This window comes from Balaenoptera musculus, chromosome 15 (assembly GCF_009873245.2).
Source record: "Balaenoptera musculus isolate JJ_BM4_2016_0621 chromosome 15, mBalMus1.pri.v3, whole genome shotgun sequence".
Taxonomy (NCBI): domain Eukaryota; kingdom Metazoa; phylum Chordata; class Mammalia; order Artiodactyla; family Balaenopteridae; genus Balaenoptera; species Balaenoptera musculus.
This window is the reverse complement of record NC_045799.1, coordinates 63,694,202-63,706,943: the sequence shown is the minus strand read 5'-3', so window position 1 is coordinate 63,706,943 and position 12,742 is coordinate 63,694,202. Positions and strand designations below refer to the sequence as shown.

Below are 12,742 nucleotides of genomic sequence, written 5' to 3'. Positions count from 1 at the left end.
TCTTTTAAGTTGGGGGCTGTGTGAAGCTTTCAAGAAGAGCAGTAGAACAGACAAATTTATGAATGCCCCAAATCAAGATGATTTAAAACACTTGAGCTGGTAAATGGGGAAAGAGAGAGAGAGAGAAAGAAAGAGAGAGAGAGCTCTCTGGGAAGTTTTATGGGCCAGGTCTAATAAGTGTCCTACATCCATTCCACCCACATGCCATTGGCTAGGAGTTGGTCACATGACCACACCTGAGAGCAAGGAAGTCTGGGAAATGCAGTCTAGCTGTGTAGTGAAGAAGAAAGGGAAACAGGTTGCTACACAACTGGCCAGCTGGGTATAGAAAACGCTTGCCACTTTAGATGGCAGTCCTCCTCACTATCCTGTACTTAACAAAGGGATTTAAAACCAAACACTTCTACCTTAACCAGGGGCATCATTTACAGGAGGGTGTTGCAATAATCTGGTCGGGAGATGACAGCAGGCTTGATTAGGGAGTGTGTGCACACATCAGGTTTTCCCAGGAGAGATGGTCTCAGCACGAGGACAGTGCAGCGGAGGGGGGCGAATACAGGATTGCATGAAGATGCAGTTTATCACTGAAAAGCCATACACCCACTGTTCCATAAAGACAGTATTTTTTTTTTAATTTTAAAATTCTGCATCTGAAAACACAGTATGACAGAAAGCATCTATATACACCTACAGTGTTTTTGGTATGATACAGTATTCGATACATCCACTGTTTTCTGCAAAAAATTTTGCTTTGTCAGACAGAAACAAACTCCCCTAGACAAAAAAATACAGCTAAGGCACAATTTCGTTGTAGTTTTTCTGCTAAATGAAAAGACAGAAAAGGTGCAAAAATGGGTAGGTAGTGCAATTGTTTCTGAGAATCACATTCTACTGCGAGGAAAAGCATTCGGATGATTGGAACTTTGATTACTGGTCAATTTCAGATAGTTCAGTATCTCTTAAAATACTCCTTTAAATAAATAGCAAAATATCTACATCTTTCAGTGTGTGCCTTTTGAATTCTCTCTCTTTTTTTTAAAACTTTATTTACAGAGTCTCTCTTTTTTTTAAAATCAACACATTACAAAATATTTCTGTACAGTTTTATGTGTATTATGATCTATAACAAAATAGTTATTTTTTAAAAACTATATCACCACATGTCTTTGAAAAACAATGAGGGGGACGGTAATAACTTATTGTGAGGCCTCTAAAAAAAATACCCAAACGCCTTTGACAACATAATAATATATATTAAAAAAAAAAAGACAAAGGATGACAAAGACGATTGCGCTCAATTCCAGTGAATTTCCTATGAAAACCCTGGGGTTGTCTTTGGCCTCCATCAGCCCTGGAGCGATGGCAGGGAAATGGGGGGATTCTGAAAGTAGGGAGAGTGTGATCCCTTTGAGAACATGACCCATCCGCTGGGACTATTTAATGCTATCACTTTCCAGGCAGGAAGGATGAAGAGATAAATTGAGAAACTCTCCCGATTTACCCTTGAATGAAGTACCTAAAGTCACCAAGTCTTTGGGGGCAGGGGAGGGTTGGAAAGCCCATGTCGGCATTCTGCCGGTAATTAAGCCAGACCATCACAGTGGCAGTATGCTCTAGGAGAGTGCTTCGGGAGTTGGCTGAGGTTTAGATGAGCACCCAAGCCTTCATTTTACCCATAGGAAAAACAGAAGAATATTTTTCTTCAAGACGACACATAGAAGCCATTTCTATCACATCCGCAAGCTACAGACTGGCAGCCCCTGGCTTAGGAGGTCGCCCTGAAAGCGTCAAGGTGCTCTTTCTTCTCGGATGTTGGTAGAAATGGGAGGGGGAGAGAGGGTGGTTAGCTTTTCCAAAATAATTTTAAGGCCTCATTTCAAAAAGGAGAAACCTACGGCTTTTTGGGGGTGGGGGAAGGGAAGGATAGGGAGGCAAATGAAGAATGGAGAGGATGGAGTTGGGAACAGAGGTGGCAAGGTGCAGAACCTGCTTTCCTGCGGGCTGTGTAGGCAGAGGTGGTTGGAGTATTCCCAGCCAAGGGGAGGGGGAGAGAGGGCTACTTTCTCCCTGCCTGGGGCTTGGCAAGGACAGAACCAATGACAACGTGAGGGGCAGACACAGGTGGCACGTGAAAGCCCTCCTCAGTCTTAAGAGGGGTCTGTACAGTATCTTGTTTGCCAGGTAAAAAAAATAATACTTCTGAGAGAGCGAGAGAGAATGAGAAAGACAGAATTTGCATAGATTGTACATTTAGCTCCAGCAGATTTTGGACACCTTTATTTCGCCCCCCCCCCCACCCCCAGTAAACTTCTCAGCAGACACATGAGGTAGCGCCTGTGGTTGACCCATGGGCATAGTAAGGTAAGTGAGGCAGAAGCACAGAGGACCTCCTGTGAGCACGGCTTCCAAAGATGTTTCCAGACATGTGGCAAGATGGCTGCTAAAACCTGGGATCTGGAGAGAGGCGGGCTGTTTGACACGCCAACCCCTCTTCCTGAACCGCATCCTGGACCTCTCCGCCTGGTAGTATGGAATTCTGGAAGGCGGGGACCAGGCCAATGTGGACCTCCGTACGCCTAAGGGGCAGCTCTTGGGGTCTGCAAATTCTGTGCCATCTTCCCTTCAGTACAAACTGTCTTGAGACCAGGAGAGCTGAACATGCCAGTTATGAGACACTTCTCCTCTGAGGGACCATTTCTTTGGGACGGGAATGACTAGTAAGAGGTCCCCATTCCCTTCGGAGCTCGACATAAGCTGTTATTTTTTTGCCCCTTCCTAATGGTGGCTTTTTCCTCCCCCACCAGGACAATGCCTAGCTTCCTTTTAAACCACCTCTCCAGAGAGCAGAGGTTGCCGGAAGTGCACAGGCTGAAAGAGATTTCTCTTTGCCTACACTCTGGTAAGAAAAAAATGCCAACATTTCAAAATCATATTTCCTATAAAAATATGGATTTCTGGCTTCCCTTACCAAATTAGATGATTCTGCTGCACTGTGCCCGTATTCTCACACGCAACTCAGGCTGGAGCTGAGATGCAGCTGTAGTTTTTTGTCTGTGTCATGTACACGCTGCAGACTACAGTACCCACCACTCCCTAATGTCTTACACCAGCTGCGTCACTCATCTACGCTAGTGTTCTGGACCCTATAGCCACTTATAACCCCTGCCAGAGGGCGTGGCTTCGATCTGGCAGGTATTTGCCCACAGCTGTTTCTGGCATAGCCCCCTTGGGTGCTGCTGCAGGAGCGTGTCCTGAGTCCCCAGTGAACTTGGCTATGAAAGGGATCTTTGCTCAGGCCCCACACCCGGCATCTACTGCCCTCCTTTCCTCTGCATCCTCTTGGCAAAGAGATCAAGGCTCCAGCCAGCGTCCTCCTTGCACCTGCAAACTGGAGAACCGGAAGGAAGCACGGTCCCCCCCCCAGTCCCGGCATGTGCCCAGAGCAGCTGTAATCTGCCCTTTTGCGGGGGCATGCTCATTCCTTCTCAACTCCACTGGCATTTTGAAAGTTAATCTAACAATGGCAAATGAAGTTGGAATGACTCTTGATGAGATCAGAACGGCCTTTTTCTGAAGGGCATGTGCACTTCTGAGAACAGGGGGGTCCCAGGAACTGCTCATGCCCTCCTTGGAGACAGGTCGCCTTGCACGTGGCCGGGGAAGCAGGACTCAGGAAGGCTGCCTGCCTCCTGAGCGTGGTTTCCACCTGAACGTCACAGGGGTGAATGGGAAATTGGACAGAGTGTCACAGCTTATTCAACGCGTCCTTCTCCCCCAAACCCACGTCCCACCTCTAAGTCCTCCTGAAGTCCGAGGACCTGGCCAGTGACTCAGCCCACAGTCACTCTGCTTCTTTAATAGGATTTCCAGAGACCACGTTCTCAGGTTTTGAAACCCTCAGGCAGCCACAGCGCAAGATTGCCTGACCAATGGCCTCTAACTAATAAATCATCCTCAGGTAGATTACGAAAATGAGTTAAACTATTTCCCCTGGGAAAACATCACCTTTGCTCAAATCATCCTGGGCTTTGTTTGAAATTCTCCCTTTTTTTCCTTAAAGCCAAATGGAACATCTTCAAAGTGATTCTCTGGTTCAAAAACAGAGGATGCTGAGGAACATCCCACGAGGCTGCTCCGCTTCCCGGCCTCCTGGCGGTGAGCAGGGAATGAGGCCCGGGCCAGGGAGGGGTGGGGACCGTCCCCGGAGTAAGCCAGCTCTGCCATTCTCCACTTGTTCCCAGATGGAACAGGAGTCAGCAATGTCAGGGTGCAGGAGGGGCCCCGTCGAGCAGTCTGCAGGCTCATGGGTGCGCAGGGACGTGCCAGGGCAGAGCCCCCGAAACCATCACAAATGACACACACGGCCCTAGTGGCGAGGAGGGTGAAAGGGCAGCTTCCACAGGCTCAGGGAGGCCCTGGCCAGAGGCAGAGGCCGGGGGCAGAAAGTGGATGTGACGCGGGCCTCTCGGCTCCCACAGAGCTTGTGAAACCACGTGGAGCTCATGTGGGCATTCCGAGAAAGCCACGCCGAGGTCCCTGGAAACACTGGGCCAGTTCCTGGGCTCTCCTGGCCGGGTCTGACCCCCTCCCATCTTCCTAAAATAGATCTCTTTTCCTCCAGGGCGTGGAAGGAGCCTGCTTTTCCTCGCATGCAGGCCCACGGTTAGACTGGCCGCGGGAGGGCAGCAATGGAGGAAGCGGGGACGCCCCAGGCCCTGCAGCCGGCACAGCCTCCCTCCGCAAGTCGCCGGCCTGTCGCGTCCCTGTGCTGGGGGCGGGTGGCGGGGGTGGCTCAGAAATTCCAACACCCCCAGAGCCGGAGGGCTGAGTCACGCTAACACACTGCATGAGGAAAAGCGAGGCGCCAGTGTCCCCAAGGGCACCCCACTTCCGGCCAGTGGATGATGCTGGTTGAGGCGTTCTCCTCACGGTGTCCAAGTCCCCTGCTTCCCACTGAGGACACGGAGAACGTAGGGCAGACAGAGACAGAGATGACAGATAGATAGATAAAGCAGCAGAGAGACAGAAAGAGACAGCCATGAGGGGCTGGGGGATGAGAGGGGGAGGGAGTGGAAGGGCTGGGGGAGGGGGCCTTTTGTGAATAAAGGCAGCTTCAGTTAGTAAGATAACATAATTGACAAGCTGCAAAAACAGCACCTACTAATTAGTCATTGACTAAAACATATAAATAATAAATATCTAAAGTGTCCCTTCTCTATATCCTCCATGGCCCATAGGACATTCTGCCTTGCTGGGCTGGGGGTGTGAGTAGGGGGCGACAGCTGACGGGTCACTGGGAGCAAACGGCGGTACCTTCAAACCCACACTGGAGGGAAATCCGACAAGGACCAGCTCTCTGTGGGAAGGACTTTTCCAAGAGAACCCTGTCCTTGGGGGGAGGGTGGGATCAGCGGAGGAGGGGGCCCCTGGGGAGGGGTCTCCGGATGAGCAGGGCAGCCCTCCGATGTACACATGGCAAGGAAACCCTTTGGGTTTCTAGTAACTCAAGCAATTTGAATAACACTGTTCTTTAGGTTTCAAACAACCAGATACTCAAGCTTCCCACTTTTACACTGCATGTCAGATGGGCCTGTTGGCACCTTGGATAAGAAAGGGCATGAATTTAAAAACCAAATCTGAGATGCTTCTTCCTGGCCGTGAAAAGTCTGTTCCATGCAGTTTGGTCGCTCCCAGCAGCACCGAGTGTGCGATTCACAAATGTTTCAAACGCCTGACCTCAGAACAAAGGGCTCAGGCAGGTGACAGGTATTGCTGTGCTGACCAGCTCAGGCGTTTTGCTCCCAAGGATCTCTATGCGTTTCATGGCCATGGTCCCCGAAGTTCCCGCTGTCAAGGCCCAGAGGGGTCATGGTCTTGGTCTCGTCGCCTGTGAACAGCTGGGGGCTTGACCCTCACGCTCATGAGCATCGCCCAATTTCTGCCTCGAGGGAGGGTGGCCTGGAGCCCAGGATGTCTGGCAGTCACACTTTGGGTGGGCCTTGGCCATGGCACATCAGAAGGCTCTCCGGCTCATCTAGTTACTAAGGAGGATGGCTGAACCTGAGAAGGGCTGGTGGGAGGCCCTGCCAAGCCCGCTACCTCCCTGCGGACGGGCCCACGAGCGTGACTTTAACGCCCTGTCACTTCAGGGCTGGCACAAGGGTTTCCTGGCCCAGAGGAGCAGGAAGAGGAGCTGAAGGGCGGGGCTGGAGATCAAACCCACCCTCTGGGCAGTGCTTCTCAAACTAGGTTTTGCAGAGCCCTTGGGTTCTGAAGAGGTACCTTAGGAGACGCCCTTGGCAAGGGACTGCCCGGTGGGCTGAGCTTTGAGAAAGAGTCTCACACTCGCAGCTTCAACCAGAGCAGCCTGGGTTTCATCTGCACCCTGAACCTCCCTCCGCCTGCGACTTAGTAAACAAAGCTCTGCTGCTCAAAATAAAAGTTTTGGAATCACTTGTCTGGGCGGGGTGGGGAGGGGTGTCAGGTCATTGAGGGGGAAGACAAGGAACCTGTAGCACTCGAGGATCAACCAGAAGAGGTAAGACCACCACGGTGCTGGGACTGAGCCATCCCCACCCCCGGGAGCCGGCCTGCTGGGTGCAGGTGGCTGGCAGAACCTGCTTCGGCCTCCAAACCTTCCCTCTCCGTCATTCCATGGCCAGGAGAGCCCCGCTCCCAAAAGGCACCCCCCGCGGGTGGGAGGCCAGGGTCCGGCTCCCACTGGCCCTCTGGCTGCTTCCCCTTTGAGATCCGCTGGGGCCCCCACGTGCCCAGTGCTACCTGAGCCGGCCGTCGGGTTTGACGGCGCCCAGCTCCGACTTGGGGTCAGGGCTGAAGGAGCTCCAGGCCGTCTGGCTGCAGGTCTGCATGACGGGGCAGACGGTGGGGCCTGTGGCACAGATGTCCATGGCGGTCCACATCCCACCCACCAGCGAGTCCAGCCAGCGCTCCAGGGTGGCACCGGCGGACGCGGCGTTCCTCCGAGCCTCCTCCACCTGGGCGGGGCTGATGGGCAGGCTGAGGACGGGGTTCAGGCTCTGGAAGCTCTGCTCCATGTAGGCGCTGCGGGGGGGCCCGTTGTGCAGCCTCAATGCCTCCTCTGAAAGCCAAAGGGAACAATGACATCATTAGAAGAGCCATGGACCGGTCACCTACTACTGTGTGCTTGGCACCGTGCTGGGCACCGTGTAGCACCATTCAGTTCACAGGACAATCTCACGAGGAAGTTCTTTTAGCACTCCCATTGTACAGACAAAGAAACTGAGCCTACGAGGACATTCCTTCAACAGGTATGAGCCCACTTTGTGCAGGGCATGGTCCATTCATTTATTCATTCAGCATGTATTTATGGAGCCCTTTCTATAGTCCAGACAATAATTCATTCAACACATATTTACGAAACATCTACATCTGCAAGGCATTCATTCATTTATTTATTTCATACAGATTTATTAAGTGCCAGGCTCTATTCTGTGGTGGAGCAAACCAGACAATGAAGGAGACCGCAATCCAGTGGAGGAAGAATGATGACAATAAAGAAAGAAACAAGTAAATAAATAAGGTCATTCCAGAAAATGGTAAGTGTCATGAAGGGAATAAATGGGGTGTGTTGAGTCAGAGCAGGGGCTTGATAAACTACGGCCCTTGGGCCTAATCCGGCCCACCACCTGTTGTTGTAAATAAAGTTTTATTGGAACACGGCTATGCCCATTTGGATACATATTGCTTATGGCTGTTACCACAGCACAGCTGAGTACCTGAGACAGAGATTGTATATGGCCCACAAAGTTGAAAAATTTACTATCTAGCCCTTTACAATAAAAGCTTGCTGCTTCCTGGGTTAGAGAGTGACAAGGGTGTTTATTTTAGTTGGGATGGCAGGGGAGACCTCCCTGAGGAGATGACATCTGAGCTGAGTGCTGATTCATGGGAAGGAAGAAGCCACATGCAGATCCTGGAGAAGAGAATTCCAGGCATTGGGAACAGAGGATGCAAAGCCTCATTAAGCATCTTTCCCCAAATCATACAGGTGATGAGAGTCGGAGCCAGGGTTTGAACCCAGGTCTGTGGACCTCAAAGCCTGGTGAGCAGCCCCGCTCTGGGCTGCTGAATGCCCACCATGAACTCTGTATAAGACATGGATCTCTGCTTCGGTCCAAGATGTGGGGCATGAATGGCCCACAGCAAGGAGTCCTGGAAAGCACGAAGCTGGGACCAGAGTGGGGTGGGGTGGGAGGTCCAGCTGGCTCCCAAAACGGCTCTGCCTTGCTGAGCACCAGGGTCTCATGCCAGAGCTCGGGGACAGCAGTCAGGTTGTCTGGGTTTGAATCCCCACGTCCCACATACCAGGTGTGTGACTTCTTCCTCATCAATAAAATGGGTGGAGAACTAGTACCTTCCTCGTAGCTTTGTTTGTGATGATTAAATGTGCTGACTCATGTGAGGTGCTTAAAATGGTGCCTGGCATATTCTAAGCACTCGGGAAAGTTTAGTTAGGATTATTATTATTGGCATTATTAGTACAAAATACACACACACATACAACTATAGGGCTGATTTTATCATCCCTATTTTACAGATGAGGAAACGGAAGCAGCTATAGTTTAGAGACAGATCTGGAGTTAAATCCAGGGCTGGCTGACTCTGAAGCCCGTTCTTGTCATTATGATACTCTACCAAGAGGCTCATTTATCAGCAGGAAGCTAAAACAATGCTTTTGTTTTTTATTTTATTTTTCCATCTGGGAGCTAGTCTTTTGCAGACTTGGTTTCCCCATCTGCAAAATGGATATACTCACCCTTCCAGCAATTAGACTCACAGGGCTGGCACGAGGCTCAGGTAGAAGTTCACATGCTTTGTAAACAGTAAAGTAACGTATGAACGAGAGACAGTGACTGTTTCCCAGGGCTTAAAGATGGGGAAGCAGAAAGTCTAGACATTTGGGCTGAAGGAAAAAAGCTAGATGTTTCTATTTTGAGGAAGTTCCCACTCATGGCTTATTTCATTACCAAACACAAGAATATATTGTTTGAAAAGACTGGCTAATGATTCTGGTAGGTCGTGTTTTACCACATCAGGTTTTGCTGTAGCCAAGATCACTAGGATTAGAAGAAACCTCCTTATAAGACAATGCAGTATTCAGATGACAATGCTTCCTCTTTGCTTGATGGTGGCTGTCACCCTCGGAGACAACCAGGAGAGCCTGGATAATCAGCACGTTACTTTCTGATATGTGTGGTCCTGAGTGAGGAAGAAAGACCGCGTATATATGCCTGCCCTTCAAAAAGCAATGGGAGGGCTTCCCTGGTGGCGCAGTGGTTCAGAATCCGCCTGCCAATGCAGGGAACACGGGTTCGAGCCCTGGTCCGGGAAGATCCCACATGCCACGGAGCAACTAAAGCCCGTGCACCGCAACTACTGAGCCTGCGCTCTGGAGCCCGTGAGCCACAGCTACTGAAGCCTGCGAGCCTGGAGCCCGTGCTCCGCAACAAGAGAAGCCACTGCAATGAGAAGCCTGCCGACCACAACAAAGAGAAAGCCCACGCGCAGCAACAAAGACCCAATGCAGCCAAAAATAAATAACTAAGATAAATTTATATATTAAAAAAAAAAGCAATGAGAAAGCTAGTTGAATTAAAAATATGCTTTGACTTGCATGTACGAGAAAGTCATTCCTTCAGTTCCCAACGCCCCAGGAAGCTGGGGGGCTGGACTCTGCGGCCTGGAGGGGAACCGGTGGGAGAAAGCCGAGAAGCACGCCCGGAGCACATGTCCTGTCTTGCTATACTTAGCAGAGCTTCTTTTTCTCGAGTTCCTTAAGAAGTCCGGCCCACCTCTCCCTGATGCCCACCAAAGGGTTTTCAGGAAAAATCCCCTGTTTTCTTTTCCTCTGTTTTTTCAGGAGGACAGAGCCTGTTCTCTTTGGAGCAGGTCCTGACTTCCCTACTAGAGCCTCTCAACGCCTTCATCTCTGCAGAGACTGCAGAGGTGAGAAGCTGGGGACTGGGGAGACACCCAAACCGAGAAAAGGCAGGACATTCAAAGTGAAAAGAGGAGTTAACAAACATTTGAACGCTGGGAACCAAATATTGTGGTTGGTGCAGAAAACCGTTATGAAAAATGAGGTTAATGTGGGAAATGCTATTATAGCATCAGCCCACAATGTTCGCCTCTATAATTAAATTTCCCTCAATTCCACCTCATCAGATTTCTTGAGATTACCAGGGATGCATCAATAGCAAACTACTCTTGATGAATCACTTTACAAATTGCATTGCTCCCACCTTCGTGTTCCCTGTCACCAGAACATCATGAACAGATACAATTACTGACGACAGGGGGGCTGCTCCCAGTGGGGTAAAATGACCCTAGGCTCATCCTGGGCATGCGTGGGGAGAGCCCTGCTGTCCTCAGAAATCCCAGGAGAAAAGATCGGAAAAATCAGGACCCCATGAATGGCCCCGGGCTATTTTACTGAGGTAGGGATGGATTCAGGGTCACTTGTTTTCTGTCCGATAGCTGTATGGGAAGCAAAGAGGAGACAGCCACTTCCATCCCTCTCCTCCACGTCTGCCTTTGGGAACGCTTAGAGATGTTAAGGATGTGAGCCTTATCAGTGGGACACTTGAGGACCCTAGGTGGGTGGGCTCTGGCCCCGCTAGTTCTGTAGGAGCTGTCTTTTGCCTGTTTCATGGGGGAGAGGAGAAGCAGACTTCCAGTACCTGAAAACATGAGGTCCAAATCTTTCTGCTTGTTCAGCGCAGAAACTTAGCAGAAATTGACAGAATTCACATCAACACTCCCTTCTTAGGACTCCAGGTGCCCCTCCCCATATCTATGTCCCCCTCTCCTTGTGTCACTGGCTAAATGACACCCAGCCCAGAGCTCTTCTTAGCCAACAGAGGCTGTAATGCGTTTCTGGCTTCTGGGTTTGTGATCTGTTAAATGGAGGCGAACAATTTCAAACACCAAGAGACCTGGAAATCCTTTTTCTAGGAATCTATGTTATGGATGCATCTTCATGGGCACATACTATCTTAGGTTCAAGTATCTTCTTTGCAGTGGTATCTGTAACAACAACAACAAAAGAAGCTATGTGTCTACCCAGGCGGGGGTGGGGTGGGGACAGATAGATCGTGGGTCCTTAACCCAAAGGAATACTAGGCAGCTGGCAGCTTTACATACATTGACTTGGAAAGTGAAAAAAGCAAGTTTCACTACTACAAAGTGTATCATTCTATTCTTAAAAAAATGACAATGTCTTTGTGATTTATTTTGTGTTTATGTCAATGCTTTAAAGCACTGAGAAACCTCTAGAAGGACTGTACACCAAACTGTTGGCAGTGGCCACTCCTGGGGATGGGATTGAGCAGGGAGGAAGACGTTACCTGTGATAAAAGAAAGGGGGGTGGGGAATAGAAAAATAAAAGAAACCCTTTTGGAAAAAAAAGAAAAAAGGCAGGCATGCTAGGAGTCTGACACCCCTCTCCCTGACCCCATGCCCAGTGGGAACCACCATCCTGAATTTCCTGTTAATAATTTCCTTCATTTCTTCACAGCTTTCTACTGATACATGAATCCTGAAATACTATATTGTTTGCTTGGCCTGTGTTTGAACTTTAAATACATGCATGGTAATTATGATATCCCCACCCTAACATTATGTTCTAGAGGCTCATCCAGATCAGCACATGGAGGGTCCTACACTGTGTTCCCTGCTGCGTAGACCTCCACTGTCGGAACAGACCACATTGTTGGTCCATTGGATGTCAGACCTTTGGATTGGTTCTGGTTTGGTGCTATTATGAACAACTTGCTGTATTTCTGCACAAGTCTCTATGGCCTCTACCTCGGGTGGAATTTCTGTGCGGTAGGGTATGTGTATATGTTCAACTTCACCAGCAAATGCGAACTCATTTTATTACACGGCTCTCTCACTAGCACTTACATGGACAGTTATTATTCTCCACCTTGACCATCAAATGATGTTGTCTCATCTTCAAACATGTCCTAACATGGCAGACGTGAAGTGGAATCCCTTTTTGCTTTTAATTTGCATTTCTCTCATTATTCACGAGGCTGAGCATCTTTTTATATGTGTGTGTATATGCTCTCTCTTTTTTATTTCTTTTATATCAGGGATTGGCCCTTTCTCTAAAGGGCCAGATAGCAAATACTTTTGGCTCTGTGGGCAACTACTCAATGCTGGCGCTGTGGCCCCAAAGTAACCAGAGTCAATATGTAAATGAGTGTGACTGCATTTCAATAAAATTTTACTTACAAAAACAGGGAGTGGGCTGGATTTGGCCTGTGGCTTGTAGTTTGCTCTGACTTAGGGGATGTCTGAATTTGAGTACTTTTTGTATATTCCAAATATGAGTACTTTTTTTGTGTGTGTAAATATTTTCCTTTAGTATGTGATATGTCCCCTCACCTAGTATATCATGTTTTTGATGAACAGAAATTCCTATTTTAGTTTTATATTTTTTAAAACATTGAACAAGATTTGCTGAAACTCAATACCAGCTTGGGTTTATTTCCCACCTGTCTTAAGTATGATCAGGACCTTCCAGAAGTCCAGTGAGAGAGCATCTAATAAACAGGTGTCTAATACAGAGACAGATGACATCACCTCGGTGTGCAGAGATGGGCAGAAAATTAGAAGGTTCTGTATGACAAACGAGCAGGAAAAAGTCCTGAGAGCAGACAGCCCTGCTCTCGAAGGTGGCCCACGTGCCCCATG

General features: G+C 49.2%; 1 protein-coding gene across 1 annotated transcript in view; it reads right to left on the bottom strand.

The window, feature by feature from the left end:
* Positions 1-554: 554 nt before the first annotated feature.
* The window catches only part of XYLT1 (xylosyltransferase 1), a 303,918-nt gene continuing 291,730 nt past the window's right edge, over positions 555-12,742 (bottom strand). Inside the window, exon 12 of the mRNA XM_036825572.1 lies at positions 555-7,099. Within this exon, the coding sequence (XP_036681467.1) occupies positions 6,777-7,099 (323 nt within the window). The 3' untranslated portion in view covers positions 555-6,776. The remainder of the gene's footprint in view (positions 7,100-12,742) is intronic.